The sequence below is a fragment of the Strongylocentrotus purpuratus genome, unplaced genomic scaffold (assembly GCF_000002235.5).
Source record: "Strongylocentrotus purpuratus isolate Spur 01 unplaced genomic scaffold, Spur_5.0 spur5_scaffold_5, whole genome shotgun sequence".
NCBI lineage: Eukaryota > Metazoa > Echinodermata > Echinoidea > Camarodonta > Strongylocentrotidae > Strongylocentrotus > Strongylocentrotus purpuratus.
The window spans coordinates 24,955,534-24,969,916 of record NW_022145611.1 but is presented as its reverse complement, the minus strand read 5'-3'; the positions used below and the strand labels follow the sequence as shown (position 1 = coordinate 24,969,916).

The 14,383-nt window shown below is 36.9% G+C and overlaps 2 protein-coding genes across 9 annotated transcripts in view; one reads left to right on the top strand and one right to left on the bottom strand.

Moving 5' to 3' along the window:
* Positions 1–155: 155 nt before the first annotated feature.
* LOC583658 (zinc finger protein ubi-d4 B) lies at positions 156–7,800 on the bottom strand. 6 transcript variants are annotated; one of them, XM_783560.5, is made up of 9 exons: positions 7,666–7,800; positions 7,012–7,304; positions 6,313–6,539; positions 5,697–5,805; positions 5,135–5,344; positions 4,210–4,353; positions 2,726–2,838; positions 1,827–1,908; positions 156–1,071 (listed from the first exon to the last, which is right to left on the bottom strand). In XM_783560.5, the coding sequence occupies exons 1-9, from the start codon at positions 7,710–7,712 to the stop codon at positions 1,040–1,042; spliced, it is 1,257 nt and encodes a 418-aa protein (XP_788653.3). In that variant the 5' UTR covers positions 7,713–7,800; the 3' UTR covers positions 156–1,039. The 6 variants fall into 6 exon arrangements, with proteins under 6 accessions (XP_788653.3, XP_011680111.1, XP_011680113.1 ...); XM_011681809.2 differs by having other exon boundaries at positions 4,210–4,350; XM_011681811.2 differs by having other exon boundaries at positions 5,213–5,344.
* A 3,166-nt stretch (positions 7,801–10,966) lies between these two features.
* Positions 10,967–14,383, top strand: part of LOC577786 — a 29,110-nt gene continuing 25,693 nt past the window's right edge. For 2 of the 3 annotated variants that reach the window (XM_030998766.1, XM_030998767.1), the window contains exon 1: positions 10,967–11,076. The gene's annotated coding sequence lies outside the window, so the exon portion shown is untranslated. The remainder of the gene's footprint in view (positions 11,077–14,383) is intronic. The other variant, XM_030998768.1, reaches the window with a different exon arrangement.

Genomic DNA, 14,383 nt, shown 5'->3' with positions numbered 1-14,383 from the left:
CTATTTTCACAAAGTGACGGTAGTGAGGAAAATCTGCACGCAAATTGTATGCGATTTTCATTCACTACCGTCACTTCATTTCGTGAAAATAGGGACGATGTGTGTCAAAAGTAGTGGTTCGACTAGTACAGGTATAAATGGAAAAAAATGAGTGATCGATTTGGAACAGACTTGCTTTAATAATTTTGGCTTTCACATTAATGCCGTTCTGGCAAGGTCACAGTGGAATGTGGACCACGGAAATATATACAGCACATACAACAAAAACTACCTAAAATGATGACTGAATAAATATTATACAGCTTATCTATAATACTTCTACACTAATTGCTACTCGAAATATTACCAACTAAAAAAATAACATTCTTCATGCTTCCTCTTCAAGAATACAACATATTCGGCAAGACAGCATTAGCACTGCCAACAATACCACATACATGTACAAACTATGAACAGAAGATGATCATATTGAGTTGATTAGTTTTGATCAAAGCAGAAATTGAGCCAAAATTTGCATTATCTCAGTGGGTCTATTGGGTAGATTCAGGTTACATGATTTTTATAATATATACATGTACATGTATATTATTTTCTACATACATGCGCTACAAATGAAGACCTTTGGGAAGGGACAAAATGTATAAATAACCATGAGGAAATGCTAGTAATGCACTCATTTTCATAACAAAGCATGTTTATACTTCAACGACACTTGTAACACGGTAACTTGACAGAACAAACAAATTTTTCACAATCTGCAAGTGGGTCTTCAATATAAACCATTTCAAGTACATCTATCTTTTAATGACATACACAGTAGAACAATTTGAATGTTCCACTGGTCATACCCTTTCCTCAAGTTAAGCTCAATTCACCTTATAACAACAATCACATTCAGCCTCGGTTGGCATTTGGCAAAAATATTGATCAATGTGTATACTGTAGCATTCAAATGTAATGTACGTCTTTAAGTCAGGGTGTTGAAGTATTATCTTCTTATGGTTCGGCAAAAATGAGTGGAGATGGTGCACACTTGTTTTCACACCTTGCACAGGTCACAGATCCAGCTCCCTGCAAGTAAACATGATAACAATGGATTACAAGCATTAGCAAATTAATACTTAAAAACAAACATTCGTTAAAAGTCCAAATGAATTTCAATACATAAGAACATTTTCAATTTAATGCTTCAAAAATAAATTGAGCTATATTCTATTCTTATCTTCATTCTATGAATTGAATTGTGACTGAAGCTCTTATCAAATTTTCAACAAAACATATACAAAGAGATTGATTGGGAAATTTTCATCATTGTTTCTAAATACTAATAATTTTGCTGTCTCATTTTTTCTGGGTAAGTCCCAACATTGCTTTATCCGTTACTTTATCTGATCTTCTTGCCAGTATGCTTTTATTATCTTCACAGAATAGATCATATAGATACTAATAACTGTTGAGCTTATTCCCTTTCCCCAGGCATCGTTTAACAATGTTAAATCTGAGATGCATGGCCCTACATGTTATCAGTGTATGTGATATGGTATAATATTGAAGCCCTAAAATAATTGCGCTTCATTTTCCCCAATAGACGGTTGTGTTATAAAAACCGTTAGGAAAACAAAAAATGAAATTTCGATTTTCAATCATAAATATCTTGATAATCAGAAAGGCGATCAGCTTGTAAAAGTCATGGGATTCCTGACTGACCAAAAGGTTTATAATTATGATTGCAGCATGAGCTACATCCAGGATTTTGTTTCAGAATCTGAGGCAATGTTACCAAGTCACTAAACAAAACCAACAAAAATCACATCTGATCTTCCTACCTTCGGGTGGTGCCTGCATCGGTGGATTGAGACAATACATGTGGTATCCTCTATCACAGTCATCGCAGAACAACAGTTGGTCCTATGAAATGAGAAACGTTGCACAGTTTATGTTTATATATTCTTCAATTACTTAACAAACAAGTATTCAGAAAATTCTTTCTTAACATTCAGAAATCAAAAAGTCTCAAAGACTATTTATGGTGTTGGTATATTCACTAAACTTGTAACGTTGATGAAAGTTTTTAGGCAAAGTAATTAACCCTTGAAAAGAGGACATGTATGTATATCATCATCAAATATAGAACTGCTGAAAATGTAATATGCAAGATGGTTACAATGCAAAATGTGGAGGTGTTGTGGTCTATGTCACTGGACTGTTTATTGCATGGTCTAATGTCCTTTGGCAAGACATTAATCTACATTTACCACTCGACCCAGGTGAGGTAAATGGGTACCTGGCACGAATTAATTCCTTGAAATGTAAGAGCACCATAATGGCAGCCATGCTAAAGTTGGGGTAATAATTGTGGAGCACCAGGAGTGTCTGGTCTGAAAACCAGCTATATCATTAAAACAAAACTATGCTTACATTTATCACTTCATATGTTACAAATGTTTTGACAAGGTACTCGAGAGTCATGGCTGAGATGGATATCAATATTGAATAATAGATTTTGAAATGGATATGTGCACAAAGTTTATATGTAATGCCAATGATTCAAATTTAATCAAATATTTTTGGAGAGATGAATGAGTGAAGCAGCCAGGAAAAATGTTGCACAACCTAATACTATGCTATATTTATACTCAACAAATAAATAATTCTTATCAAAAGCATGCATTATTTTATTTTTTTTCCTCGAAATTTGACTGCTAGAGAGGCATGCAGAACTTACATCATTGTCTGAAGTGCCACAGAGTCCACAGGACTTGCACTCGATGCACTGCCAGCGATAACCTTTGACCTTCTGAATCATGGTATCAGTGAACTGGAGACAGGTTGGATGACCTGCATGAGTCAAATGGAAATACACAGAACCCTGGCCCTTTATTTACAGTGCTTTTATAATGGATCCTCAAGCTTTACACTAACATTGGGATTTATCTTCTGCCTTGGATTTGTATTAGATGACAACATGGTATTGTACCAAGATTTGAAGGTTAAATCAATGTTGCTGATAACAGTCTAAATCAAGACATATATCACAACATTTAATTCTATGCCAGCAATTTTTGATGTTGCTTATTTTTGTTTGCATTTTTATATTCAATCATTCATATTCTCCTGTTGTCGACAAGAGGGTAATATAATTATAGCAAATTTTAGCATTCTTACTTAGCATCACTTAGGAAATGGACAAGGAGTGTGAACACATTTATGAACTCCCATAATGCTATGCTTTCATGTGCTATGGTAAATATCTTAAATCATACAATGTCTCTCAGTCCAAAAACCCCACTGGGTGAAATATAAAATGAAAAATCACAATGAAGCTATAATTATGCTCATCATAGATATATGTTAAATAAGAATAATACACAGAGCATGACAATTTCTTTTTCAATGTACAAATTAACAAATGCAAGGTGTACAGTGAGATGAAATAAAATGGCAGTTTAAGCATTGATGAAATTACAATTCATGATGAAGTATGCATTATTTTTAGTTACCGTAAATCTCTGTGTATAAGTGCGTCTTATACACAGGTTAAAAAGAAAATTAAAAAATTAAAGTTTTTATTTATGCCCCTCCGCCCGGCGCTATGCCTGGCAATGTCTCCCAGCTCAGTAATCTGTGTGCTGACTCACCACTCGGAAACTACAACAACACTCAAATGTGTCTGTCATCTTGGTTTGAAAGTAATCTTTCTAATAGATCTCAATATGTAGTTTATAATAATAATTCCTCAAATTTTTCTTCTATTACACATGGCGTACCACAAGGTTCTATCCTAGGTACTCTACTGTTTTTAATTTACATTAATGATCTTACACATTCTTCTAAAAACGACATTGTTAATATTATTTGTGACAACTTCACAAGCAAAAATCGGCGCCTTCAACTGCACCTCGATGTTAAATGAAAGTGCTTCCCGCGTGGGTTTTCCGGCAAAAAAACAGCAACAAAATAGGGGTGCACCTTATACACAGGTGCGTCTTATACACAAGATTTACGGTACCTTTAATATTTGGAATAATTAGGATATGAGGCCTTGAAAATTCAAATACACACACGGATCACCATGCTATATTCTATCACCTACCATCAATATTCATATTAATATGAGGCATTCCTTTGCCATTAACTTTGAAATTGATATTCTGTATCAGTCCCACTGCATAGATTCTGTGTTGTGCATCTTATAATATTACTTTATACCTGATCTACCACAGTCTGAACAGGAGATGAGGTCTTCTGGTGTCTGAGTCTTCTTGTTCTCTGTAGCATCACCAAGGCAGAAGTCACAGTAGTTGTTGGTTTCTGGTCCGCCTCCTCCTTTACTGGACTTGGATACTTCGCCTACTGAGTTCATGAAAATATAAAAAGTGATTATGTTCCCCATAAGAAAGAAGATTCATACAAAATTGAATTGCTGCAGAAGAGCCATATTTGTTTGACAGATAATGTAAACAAATCTAAAATAAATATAGATAATGTAGGCGAAGAAATATAATAAATGCCTTGCTTTTTCTGGGGAGGGGGAGAGAAGTCTCCAGATGTATTGAAAGAATTCCAGTGGGGGTCTGGGAAATAACGGCTCTGATGAGACCTACATTTACAGGTAGATGGGAGCATACAGTAACAGGTGCATGTAGAGGTGTCGTTGTCAGATGGATATGTCACCGGACTGTGGATCACAGAGTCTGCGGTTTGAGTCTCGCAGCAGAACTAATGTCCTTTGGCATACAATTGTCTTTTATCCAAATTTTTTTTTAAAGTACACAACGATTCTCGTCACTCTCTTTCATTAAAGAGCTCATTTTCCCCTTAATTGGATACAGGTACTACCTTCCTTGTGACAAAATAAAACAAATATGAAACACTTATGACACTGTCTTATGAAAGCATACATCAGACTTGAATGGATCTATATTTTGACAAAATGCAAGGGTACAACCACTACAAGGAAAAGGATGAGAGACGAGCATAATGCCTACTTCCATTCCAGTTCATGGCATCATCAGCCTTGAACGAATTATGAAAAAATGCCAGGGGTTCAACCACTTGCAGGAAAGGGAGGGGTTGCATGGGGGACATGCCCCCTCTCGCTTCCATTCACGTGCCCTGCTTAGCTGTGACTTACAACTATCTTCGCTTGCGCTTGTCACAGCGGACACGGAGGTAGCTTCTAGATCCATACTGTTCTTGACTGGATGCTTACGTGGATCGGCCACAGGCTCCAGGGGTGAGGGCTGCGAGTCATTCTCCTCCATGCTGGTCTCTAACTCGGCCTGGTGAGTGTGCTGCGTGTGGTAGCTCAGACCCTGACGGTTCTTATACCGCTTTTTGCATACTGAATTTTGAGAGAAAAAAGAAAATGGGTATCATCATGATATTTTGTCTTTCAAAATGAGTGAGTATTATAGCAGAGCACTCCTAACTATTGCTAAACTACTTCCTAATTAGCCACACAGCAAACTGCTCAACATTTCTACATCAGGGTAGATTTCGCCATTACAAAAAGCAATGAAGAGAAAAATTAGCAAGGATATTACTTCAATTACTTCATTTGAATGCATTAGAAGAAGAAAAATTTCAGTGTAAAAGCTCCAACCTTATATAAAACCAAGAAGATGTTTATCAACCAATAAGCTAATAAAAGTAAGTTGGTTACATGTTGAAGACCTGGAGCTATACACTTTTACCTTTACATGCAAATGGTTTATCTTCAGCAGTTAGTAGTGGCATCTCACCATCTCCTCCACCTCCTCCTCCCCTTGATCTACGTCCTCCTCCTCCTCCAGTACCACGACCCTATATCACATAGAAACGTATGGTTTAACCTTTTCACATGAAAAAGAATTGGTTGAATAATATGAGTATGGAAATCTATCTCAAATGCATAAGAAACACACTCAAAGGGTCAAAATATCACTAACATTAAAGTATGCTAAGAACTAGATTTGCCTCCCATTGTAGTGTTTGTGTTGTACATCAATTTAGCAAACACACATAGACAAAACTGGTTGTGATTATCAACACAAATCTCATTTTGTAAAGAATTACTTCACTTTTAGATTGTGAAACTTTGGATCAATTCTACAAAAATATTACTAATAGATAATAATAATAAATAGTTCAAAGGAGAAAAGTCCTAGATAATAAGGGTATAGTGTGTGGGTGTTTGCAAGGACTGTAACTACACTTCATGCTTGGTAATATAATGCAGTAATTCTTTGAATATTCTTTAAATAAAAAGATGAATTTGTGCAATTGTCACTTGCTTCTTTGGTCAAGTGTAGGACAAACAATATATGCTACCTTCTTCTGCTTCTTCTTGCGAGCAGACACCTCATAGTCCTCGTCGCTCTCTGAACCTGGTCTGTCGATCTCGCCAGCATCTGGGAAGACATCCACAGCTTCCAGGTGTCTCAGGATATCCTCAGATTCTTGATGGACCGGATGGATGGTGATGCCTCCATAGCTGTGGGTTGGGTCATGTTCTGGGTTGATAGCTGTCTCTACTGGTACCTCGCCTGAATAATCACCTGATTTAGAGGGAACACGATCATTATGAAACCTGTACCAACAAAAACACTCAACAGTGACAAGGAATATGGTCTTTAGAGGGATCATAATTATCAAGATGAAACTTGTAGATAGCAAGCAAGGCTGCTGACCGCTCACAACAACAGGTATACTTTTAGATAAAGATTTTTTAAGTACACATTGTAATAACAAAAACATTAAAAGTTAATAAAAAATGTGCTATATAATGGTAGGTGGTCACTAAAGCAGGTTTGAGAGTATATTACATATAAATTCATCTATCATCAATGACTTACATGTCACTTGTTAAAAAGAATATTTTTACCAGGAATTTGTAAATTACAACCAAACTTTAGTCATAAAATGTTCCCTTTAACTCTAGGCATTTTAAAGTGAGTAGGAACATTCAGCCATCCTATTGATGTTGAACCATTCATCTATTTAATTGAGTAATTGCTTAGTCTTGCTTACTAAGATCTGCGCCTAAAGCTTCAGCAAGAATCCTACTATCTGCAATCTCCACAGGGACTGGCTGGTGATTCTTGCGTTTCTTCCTCCATCTCCTGGATGGGTAGGTATACAGCTGGCCCCGTTCCTGGCCCTGAGCTCTATGACGCTTCTGGAACCAGAGGAAGCAGTTGTTCTGGGCAACACCGGTCTGGGAGTCCAGAAACGGAAGCCTCAACTTCCGTTCTGACATCATCCTAGAGTTGAAATTGGAAGCATTTTCCAAGGCTTCCTTGTAGAATTGCTCAACATCCGTGCTGAAATCAAATAAAAAAAATTTAAAAAGAAATTCAGGAATTTTGATGCATAGACCTAGAAGCATAGAGAGTTGAGTCAATGCTAGTAATGCTTATTGACCTCTAGCGCTGCACTACGTGCTAATAATAGAAATTTGAAATGTTTGAAATGTTGGGAATCAATAGAACAGGTTTTAATACAAAGCCAGGTAATGCAGCTATGTGTGTGCATACCGACATATTGAAATGCATGTTTGTCAGCATCTCCGATGATTGCAGTTTTGCACGTCCATATATTATATTACGGGTTCATAATCATACTCAGCAGTTAGTTTCAGACATTGTTTGTTATTATTGTGATGTTTATTTAGTTATTACTTACCCTGATTTTCGTGAGCCAATGTAAACAGGATTCGACTGCGTTGACATTTTTTAATCAGCTTTTGGTTTAATCTTTGAACGACGAGCTTGACAATAGAGGTCTGAAATTGTAGCCAGTTTTTAGGCATATTCATTGACACTGCACTGTGTGTAAGCGGGCAGCGAGCATCGCAAGACACCGGAAATGTTCGATAATTTCAGCTCTTGCACACCTCCGCTCCTCAATTCTTTTTAAACAGCGCCATCATACCATTTTATTTTCATACAAAACATCGATATACACTGACATGGAAAGATCTAGTGTGATCATGCTGCCACTGATCATCGTAACAGGCGTACGTTGAATGTCCATGAAATTGATTTGCAGTATGAATACTAGCGTTTCATGCTGTTTTGTTGGCTGATGGAATGGAAATTTGCTCACTGCACAAATGTGCATTAAAACAAAATCAAATGATGGCCTACAGCCTCTCTTGCACTAGAAAGTTAATACTATATATATTCAGGCGCGGATCCAGGATTTCTTTGAGGGGGGGGGGGGCCAATTTTTTTTTTTTTTTTGCTCCCGCAAATTCGCTCAGTGGTGGGGGGGGGGGGGGGGGGGGGGGAGGGGGGTGGTGAGCACTAATTTTATTTTTTATTTTTTATTTTTTGGCCGGGGGGGGGCACGTGCCCCCTGTGTCCCCCCCCCCCCCCCTAGATCCGCCACTGATATTATAGGGCCTATATTTTCGAGGCTGGTGTTCATTTCTCAGTTGACCTGTAGTGTAATGACATAGCAGTGTCCACAGGAACAAGTAGTCTATATGTACATGAATTGAATTATAACAACATTATTATATATCATGTGACCTGTCCTCCCGTATGTTGATTTTGTTCTTTTATAAACTTTTTGTTAAAAAACTTACATAATACAAACGGCCAAAATTTGATTAAACCAGGGCATGTGAGTTAAATGGATTCCGCATCTAAGAGGCCCCTTTGAAGATGTCCGATGCACCGCGAGTCTTTTCTCCCCCTATCATAATCCCCTTAATCCCCCTCCCGGAGCGCACAGCTCGTAAATCTCACTCCCGAAACTGAGTGACATAGGGCTCGCGAAATGCATTGTTGGAAATACACATCGGCTGCTATCGACAAAAATGGCGGCGTACAGTAGGGAAGAGTATTTGGTAGGCGACGATTTAGACTTTCTGACTGATTTTGAGGAAGATTTGATTCTTGTATGGGAAGTTGGAGACCAATACAAGTTATGCACGTGTGAAATTCCATCAACGGAAAATCTTATTCGTTGCAGCGAACCAGAATGTACGGTTAAATGGTTTTATCGTGAATGCGTAGGCCGCTCCATGTAAATAGGCAGCATTTGAATACATGAATAGTCAATACACTCACAACATACAGTACAAATGCACATAATCATCCCGATGCGGTTGATCGGCAAGTTTCACAGTAGACTCACAATTTTAATTTTTAAATTATTCTTTCTAACATCAGAAAGTTGAACAAATTGTATTTTAATGCTCTTTAGGTGTCATCAATCGTCACTATAGTACTGCCTTTGAATAAAAATCAGTTGAGTTTTGTACAGTGGTGTTTGAAATGTTGAGAATCAATAGCACAACTTTGAAGACACGGCCAGGGTAGTAATGCAGCTATGTGTGTTTCCACCAACAACATCCAGCATGTACAGCCCAGCGAGCACGGCGGCTTTCGCGTCGCCGGCCCGTACTCGGGGTGAAAAGTGGTGATGAATTGACAACTTCTCACCCTCATTAAACCAAATGCGCAAATATACAACAAAGTTTCATTTAGTTAGTTTAAGAGATAAACTTATGGACTACCTTCCTAGCTATGTAAAAATTTCGGAAACTTTCGGAAAATGTCAATAATTAGAAGAGAACGTGATGATGATGAGAAACTTGCATTCACTCTAACTCACGATTTCCTTGGTCGATTTCGCTGGTTCAGATGGCTACGGCTTCAGAAGAGTTATCCGAGCACAGCGAAAGCATTTGATAACCAATAGAAGGTTGCCTTGTGCCATAAGTTGTCGATTTTGTATTTTTGTCTGTTATAGCTATATACATCTTCAATGAGTATAACGTCATTTTCTCGGTGACTCGCATGGCTTCAAAGCCCTTTTTTTACGACCAAGTGTTTGGAGAGCTTAGGGAAGCAGGCCGCGTTGCGTAACACTTCTTAACATTTGGATCGCCAGAGGGCATTTGTGGTCTGATAAGGGCGGCTGTTGATGGATTTGATGGCTGAAGAGGGTTAAATTACTTGTTGTTAAGCCAAGTTAATCTTGAATATCTTTCCCTTGGGAAATTCTTTCGAGACGGAATCTCCATTTAAAGTCTCACCTCCCTGATTAAACATAATTTTACACACCATCCCCAAACAGAGTTTTTCTTCATCGGTGTAATTTATATTAACAATGTGGAAACTGAAACTTATGAAAATTTCGCTAGATTTTGGGATAAAGCAAATGATGCTCAAAATATACATAATGGAGTTGCAGCACTTTTCTAATTCCAATGAGTATCCAAATCTTAGGATGGACTCCCCTTTATATGCAATATAAAATTAATTCCCTCTAGTTTTTCGTACCCCGTCGGCCTCCTTTCCAAGTTTTTTTACACTGCCTCCCCCTTTTTCAGTTATTGGATATTTCTTTTCTGGAGTTAAATGTATAAGAATTTGAGGATGCTTAATAGAATGGAGTTAACCAAAATAATTAACAATACCTGATGTACTGGAAATAAAATGGAATTTACAACATTTGTTTTTAAATTGAATTGACAAAAATAGCATTATGAATATTCCCTCCTCCTCACTTTTTAAAAATCTAGACGAGATAGTAGATACTAGTAGGAACTAAAATCTTGTTTGGCCTACTTTATCCTGCCTATTGTGGCGATACAGAGGAAAAGGTCTCAAATGTCTCTGTTATTGTTATGCAGAAACCCAAAAGGTAAAAGTGACAGAAACACCAATATGGGCGGGCTCTTAAAAACATGTTCATGGTAATAAAAAAAAATTAATCAGATTTGGGGGCGGGTTCCTTTTTTATCCTCAAATTCTAGTGACGACCAACAATCGTATGTATGACATTTGTCATTCTTTTAAATCTTTGGCTAATCGATTTCATTTGATTACATTTCGGTACGGGAAATCAAATGGTTTCTTTGGGATAACCAACATGGCGTCATCCTATTCGAGTGCGCGGCGCGCCTCGCTAACTACACATCCATATACATACACACACTTCAGTGGCAACCCCATATTTACACTTCATTCAACCCAACACTAGTATCACGTACAACTTCGAAACCCTTCGAAATGGTAGCAAGCGATGCGGTGTAGGCCTACCGTGATCAGTGAAAAAGGGGGACTAATTGCCGTGCTGGTATGTATTATAAGGAATTTGTGCTCGTATATTTGAACTGGATAAACATCTTTTGTAATTTGTAATAATATAACACATTCGGTTTATCGCCTGTGCTGTCGTTTGATTACACTCAATCAAATTTAAGTCGGTGTCGTCTGTCGAGGAGTGAGTGACTTGTGAACGTGAGTGTGACTGTGACATTGTCAGTGTGAGCTGAGGTTGAGAGAATTACGAGACCGAGTGACATGAGTAGATCTATGCGTGTTCAATGAGTGAGATAGGCCTATATTACTAGGCTATAAATTATGTATATGAAGATGTCTGTTAGAGAATTAAGCGCTAGAGGTCTAGTGTATTCACGTTATGAAGTTGTGAAGTTTTCTATCTACCGTAATGACATGTCTCAGATCCTCATTAGGTCTATACTATAGATCTAGATCTAGGTAGATAACTTCACACAGGCGTGCACGCGCTTGCCCGCAACCCACCACAAGTATGCACTGTAGACTACTTGTATTGTGCAGCAGTACTTGTGAAAAAGTGTATACTAATATTAACGTTTTTCCGAAAAATACTCCAAAAATATCAAGTAAATTGACACGAAACAGGTAATAAACATAACGTCTTTTAACTCATGATCTGTATTTAAACATTTGATGAATATTTACTTCACTTTGGATATGTTTTAGTGAGGTATCTCCACGCTGGAGTTACGGTTCAAATTTTTGATAGGTTTCTGAACAAGCGCCAAAATAACAATTGCAAAGAAAACAAATGAGTTTTTAGATTCTCTGAATTTATGCGACTGAGGTGAAGGAACGAATGCTTAAAGGGATCGTTTAACAGTGGTAAATCTGAGATACACGGCCCTACGTGTTATCAGTGTCTGTGATATGGTGTAATATTGAAGCCCTAAAAAAATTGCGCTTCAAAATGATCAGGAAGTGCCTCAAAAAAGTAAAAATCTTTGAGTGACCGGTTTTACCATACTCGTTTTCCCCAATAGACTGTAGTGTTATGAAAACCGTCAGGCGAACGGTTTTCAAAATTTGTAATTCCAATCATAAATATCTTGATAATCAGACAGGCGATTGGCTTGTAAAAGTCATAGGGTTCCTGACTGACCTAAAGGTTTATAATTATTATTGCATCATGAGCTAAATCCAGAATTTTATTTCAGAATCTGAGACAAAGTTACCGGATCCCTTTAATGGGAGACTATTCCAAATAGTGGGACCAGAAAAAATTGTATTTTGTTTACCCTTCTTCGAATTGATGCAGGGGATTTGCAGAAGAAAGGGGTCTGACCTTGAGCGTAATGAATATCTTGATTGCTGGATGGGACAAAACAGGCTAGAAATATAGGATGGGATAAGTTTATACATGGATTTATAAACAAATAGTGAAACTTTATACAGAAAAGGTAACCAGTGTAGTTGTTTAAACAAGGGAGACACATGATCATATTTTCTTGCATTTGAAACAATACGGGCTGCACTATTCTGGATTTGTTGAAGTCTATTGATATCCAAAACATTTATATTAATCAGGAGAGAATTGGCATTATCAAGACGGCTTAAAACAAGAGAGCGAATAGCATGATGGCATGCCTCATCAGTTAACATCCTACTGACCCTAGATATGTAATACAAATGAAAATTTAATGACTTACACAGTGAAGTAACCTGTTGAGACATGGTCAAAGAAGAGTCAAGAACAACACCTAGAGTTCTGACTGATTCAGAGGGCTCAACCAAAGCATTGCCAAGTAACAAATTATGAACATGATCCGGTTAATAATGTCTAAGTCTAGAAGAAATAATCAAAAGAGACTCGGTTTTTTGCTCACTCATGAGTAATTTGTTCTTTATCATTCATACATTAACTTCACTAACAAATTTCTCTATCAATAATATTACATTCTGGAAACTACTTTAAGATTTGGGGTTAAATGAATGAATAATACAAATCATAACCATTATTTGAACAATTGATTATTGATGAAGATTTAGTTGATTTTGGTATGTTTTAGTAGCGTATCTCCTCGCTGGCATTACGGGTCAAAAATGGATACGAAAGTAAACTAGCGCCGGGAATTACATATTTCTACAACTAGTTATTATAAATAGGGAATGTATTCATTGCCTTATTACATGTAGTCTAGGTGCTGTTATCCTATCTTTTCATGTTAATGTACTTTAATGCTTTTTTCTTTTTTCACAGATACTGTATACAAATTTTCCTCTTTTTTTTCTCAATAAGACAATAGACAATACTAAAATTACTACTAGTACTTGGGAATAAGAATCCTCTTTTACTTTTCTGTCCTATCTCTTGACTGTTTCTTGTCTCTTAATTATCATACTATTCACTATTATGGTTAGAATAGAAAATTATAGAGAGGGGGGTATGCAGAATTTAAATTGAATCCAGGGACGGAGGGACCAGTAAATCTAGTCTACTAGCTATAATTGGTTTGGTCAGTATACTAAATTGTAAATCAGCAAATGTCTTTTTCATTGCAATATTAGTTACCGGTAAGCATTTTAAATTTTTGGTGTGGGGACCTGGTCTTTGCCCCAAAATTTCTGGTCAAATCCGGTTCTGCAAAACCGTAATGACCCAGGCCTAATTGTGCTATCAATTGTGACATGTGTCCTTGACAGTCCAACTTAAAGGTCATTATTAAGACATGTCAGATTTTGTTGACATTCTGATAAAAGTTATCAACAGAATCTATTTATAGTGATTGGCCGTGCTTCTAAGCAGAGATGTTATTTGCCAATACAGTTCAATTATGATATTGTTTTGTCTTTGTTTAATGTTGGATGATGTGAAAAATATGATTTTATGTTTAGTTATTGGAGAGTTGTTTTTTGTTTGTTTTTCTTAAACCATATTTTTCATGATGTTTGAGATGTGTTTCAGTTTGAGCCACTAACTAAAACTTTTTAGAGGTTATCTTTCTAATCGTAAGTAGTTAAAGTAGATATTCATTGATTTTAAAAACTAACTTTATTTTCATTACTGCAAAGTTGAAACTTTTATTCGACAAGGTTATCAAAATTCAATGCTTGGAAAGTGGAAACACTCAAAGTAATGATTATTATAACTTAAAAAACGCTTAAAATTAAATACAGCCCCGGCATGGCACCTAAAGAGCTCTCCAATTGCTGCTGAGATGTGTGAGATCACAGGATGGACATGATTTGCACAAGCAGACGATGTCCCATGACATGTCACACATTTTCAGTGCCTGTTTTTCCACCTTCTCTTGAGTTTTTTTTCTTAATACTCCACTACCGTCAGGCTAAATGTGTAATCT

Coding starts and splice junctions, on each gene's coding strand:
- LOC583658 (XM_783560.5), bottom strand. CDS start 7,712: ATGTCAACGCAGTCGAATCCTGTTTACATTGGCTCACGAAAATCAGG. Junction 7,305..7,665: donor ATTGGCTCACGAAAATCAGG/GTAAGTAATAAC, acceptor ATTTGATTTCAG/CACGGATGTTGAGCAATTCT. Junction 6,540..7,011: donor AGCTTTAGGCGCAGATCTTA/GTAAGCAAGACT, acceptor CCTCTAAATCAG/GTGATTATTCAGGCGAGGTA.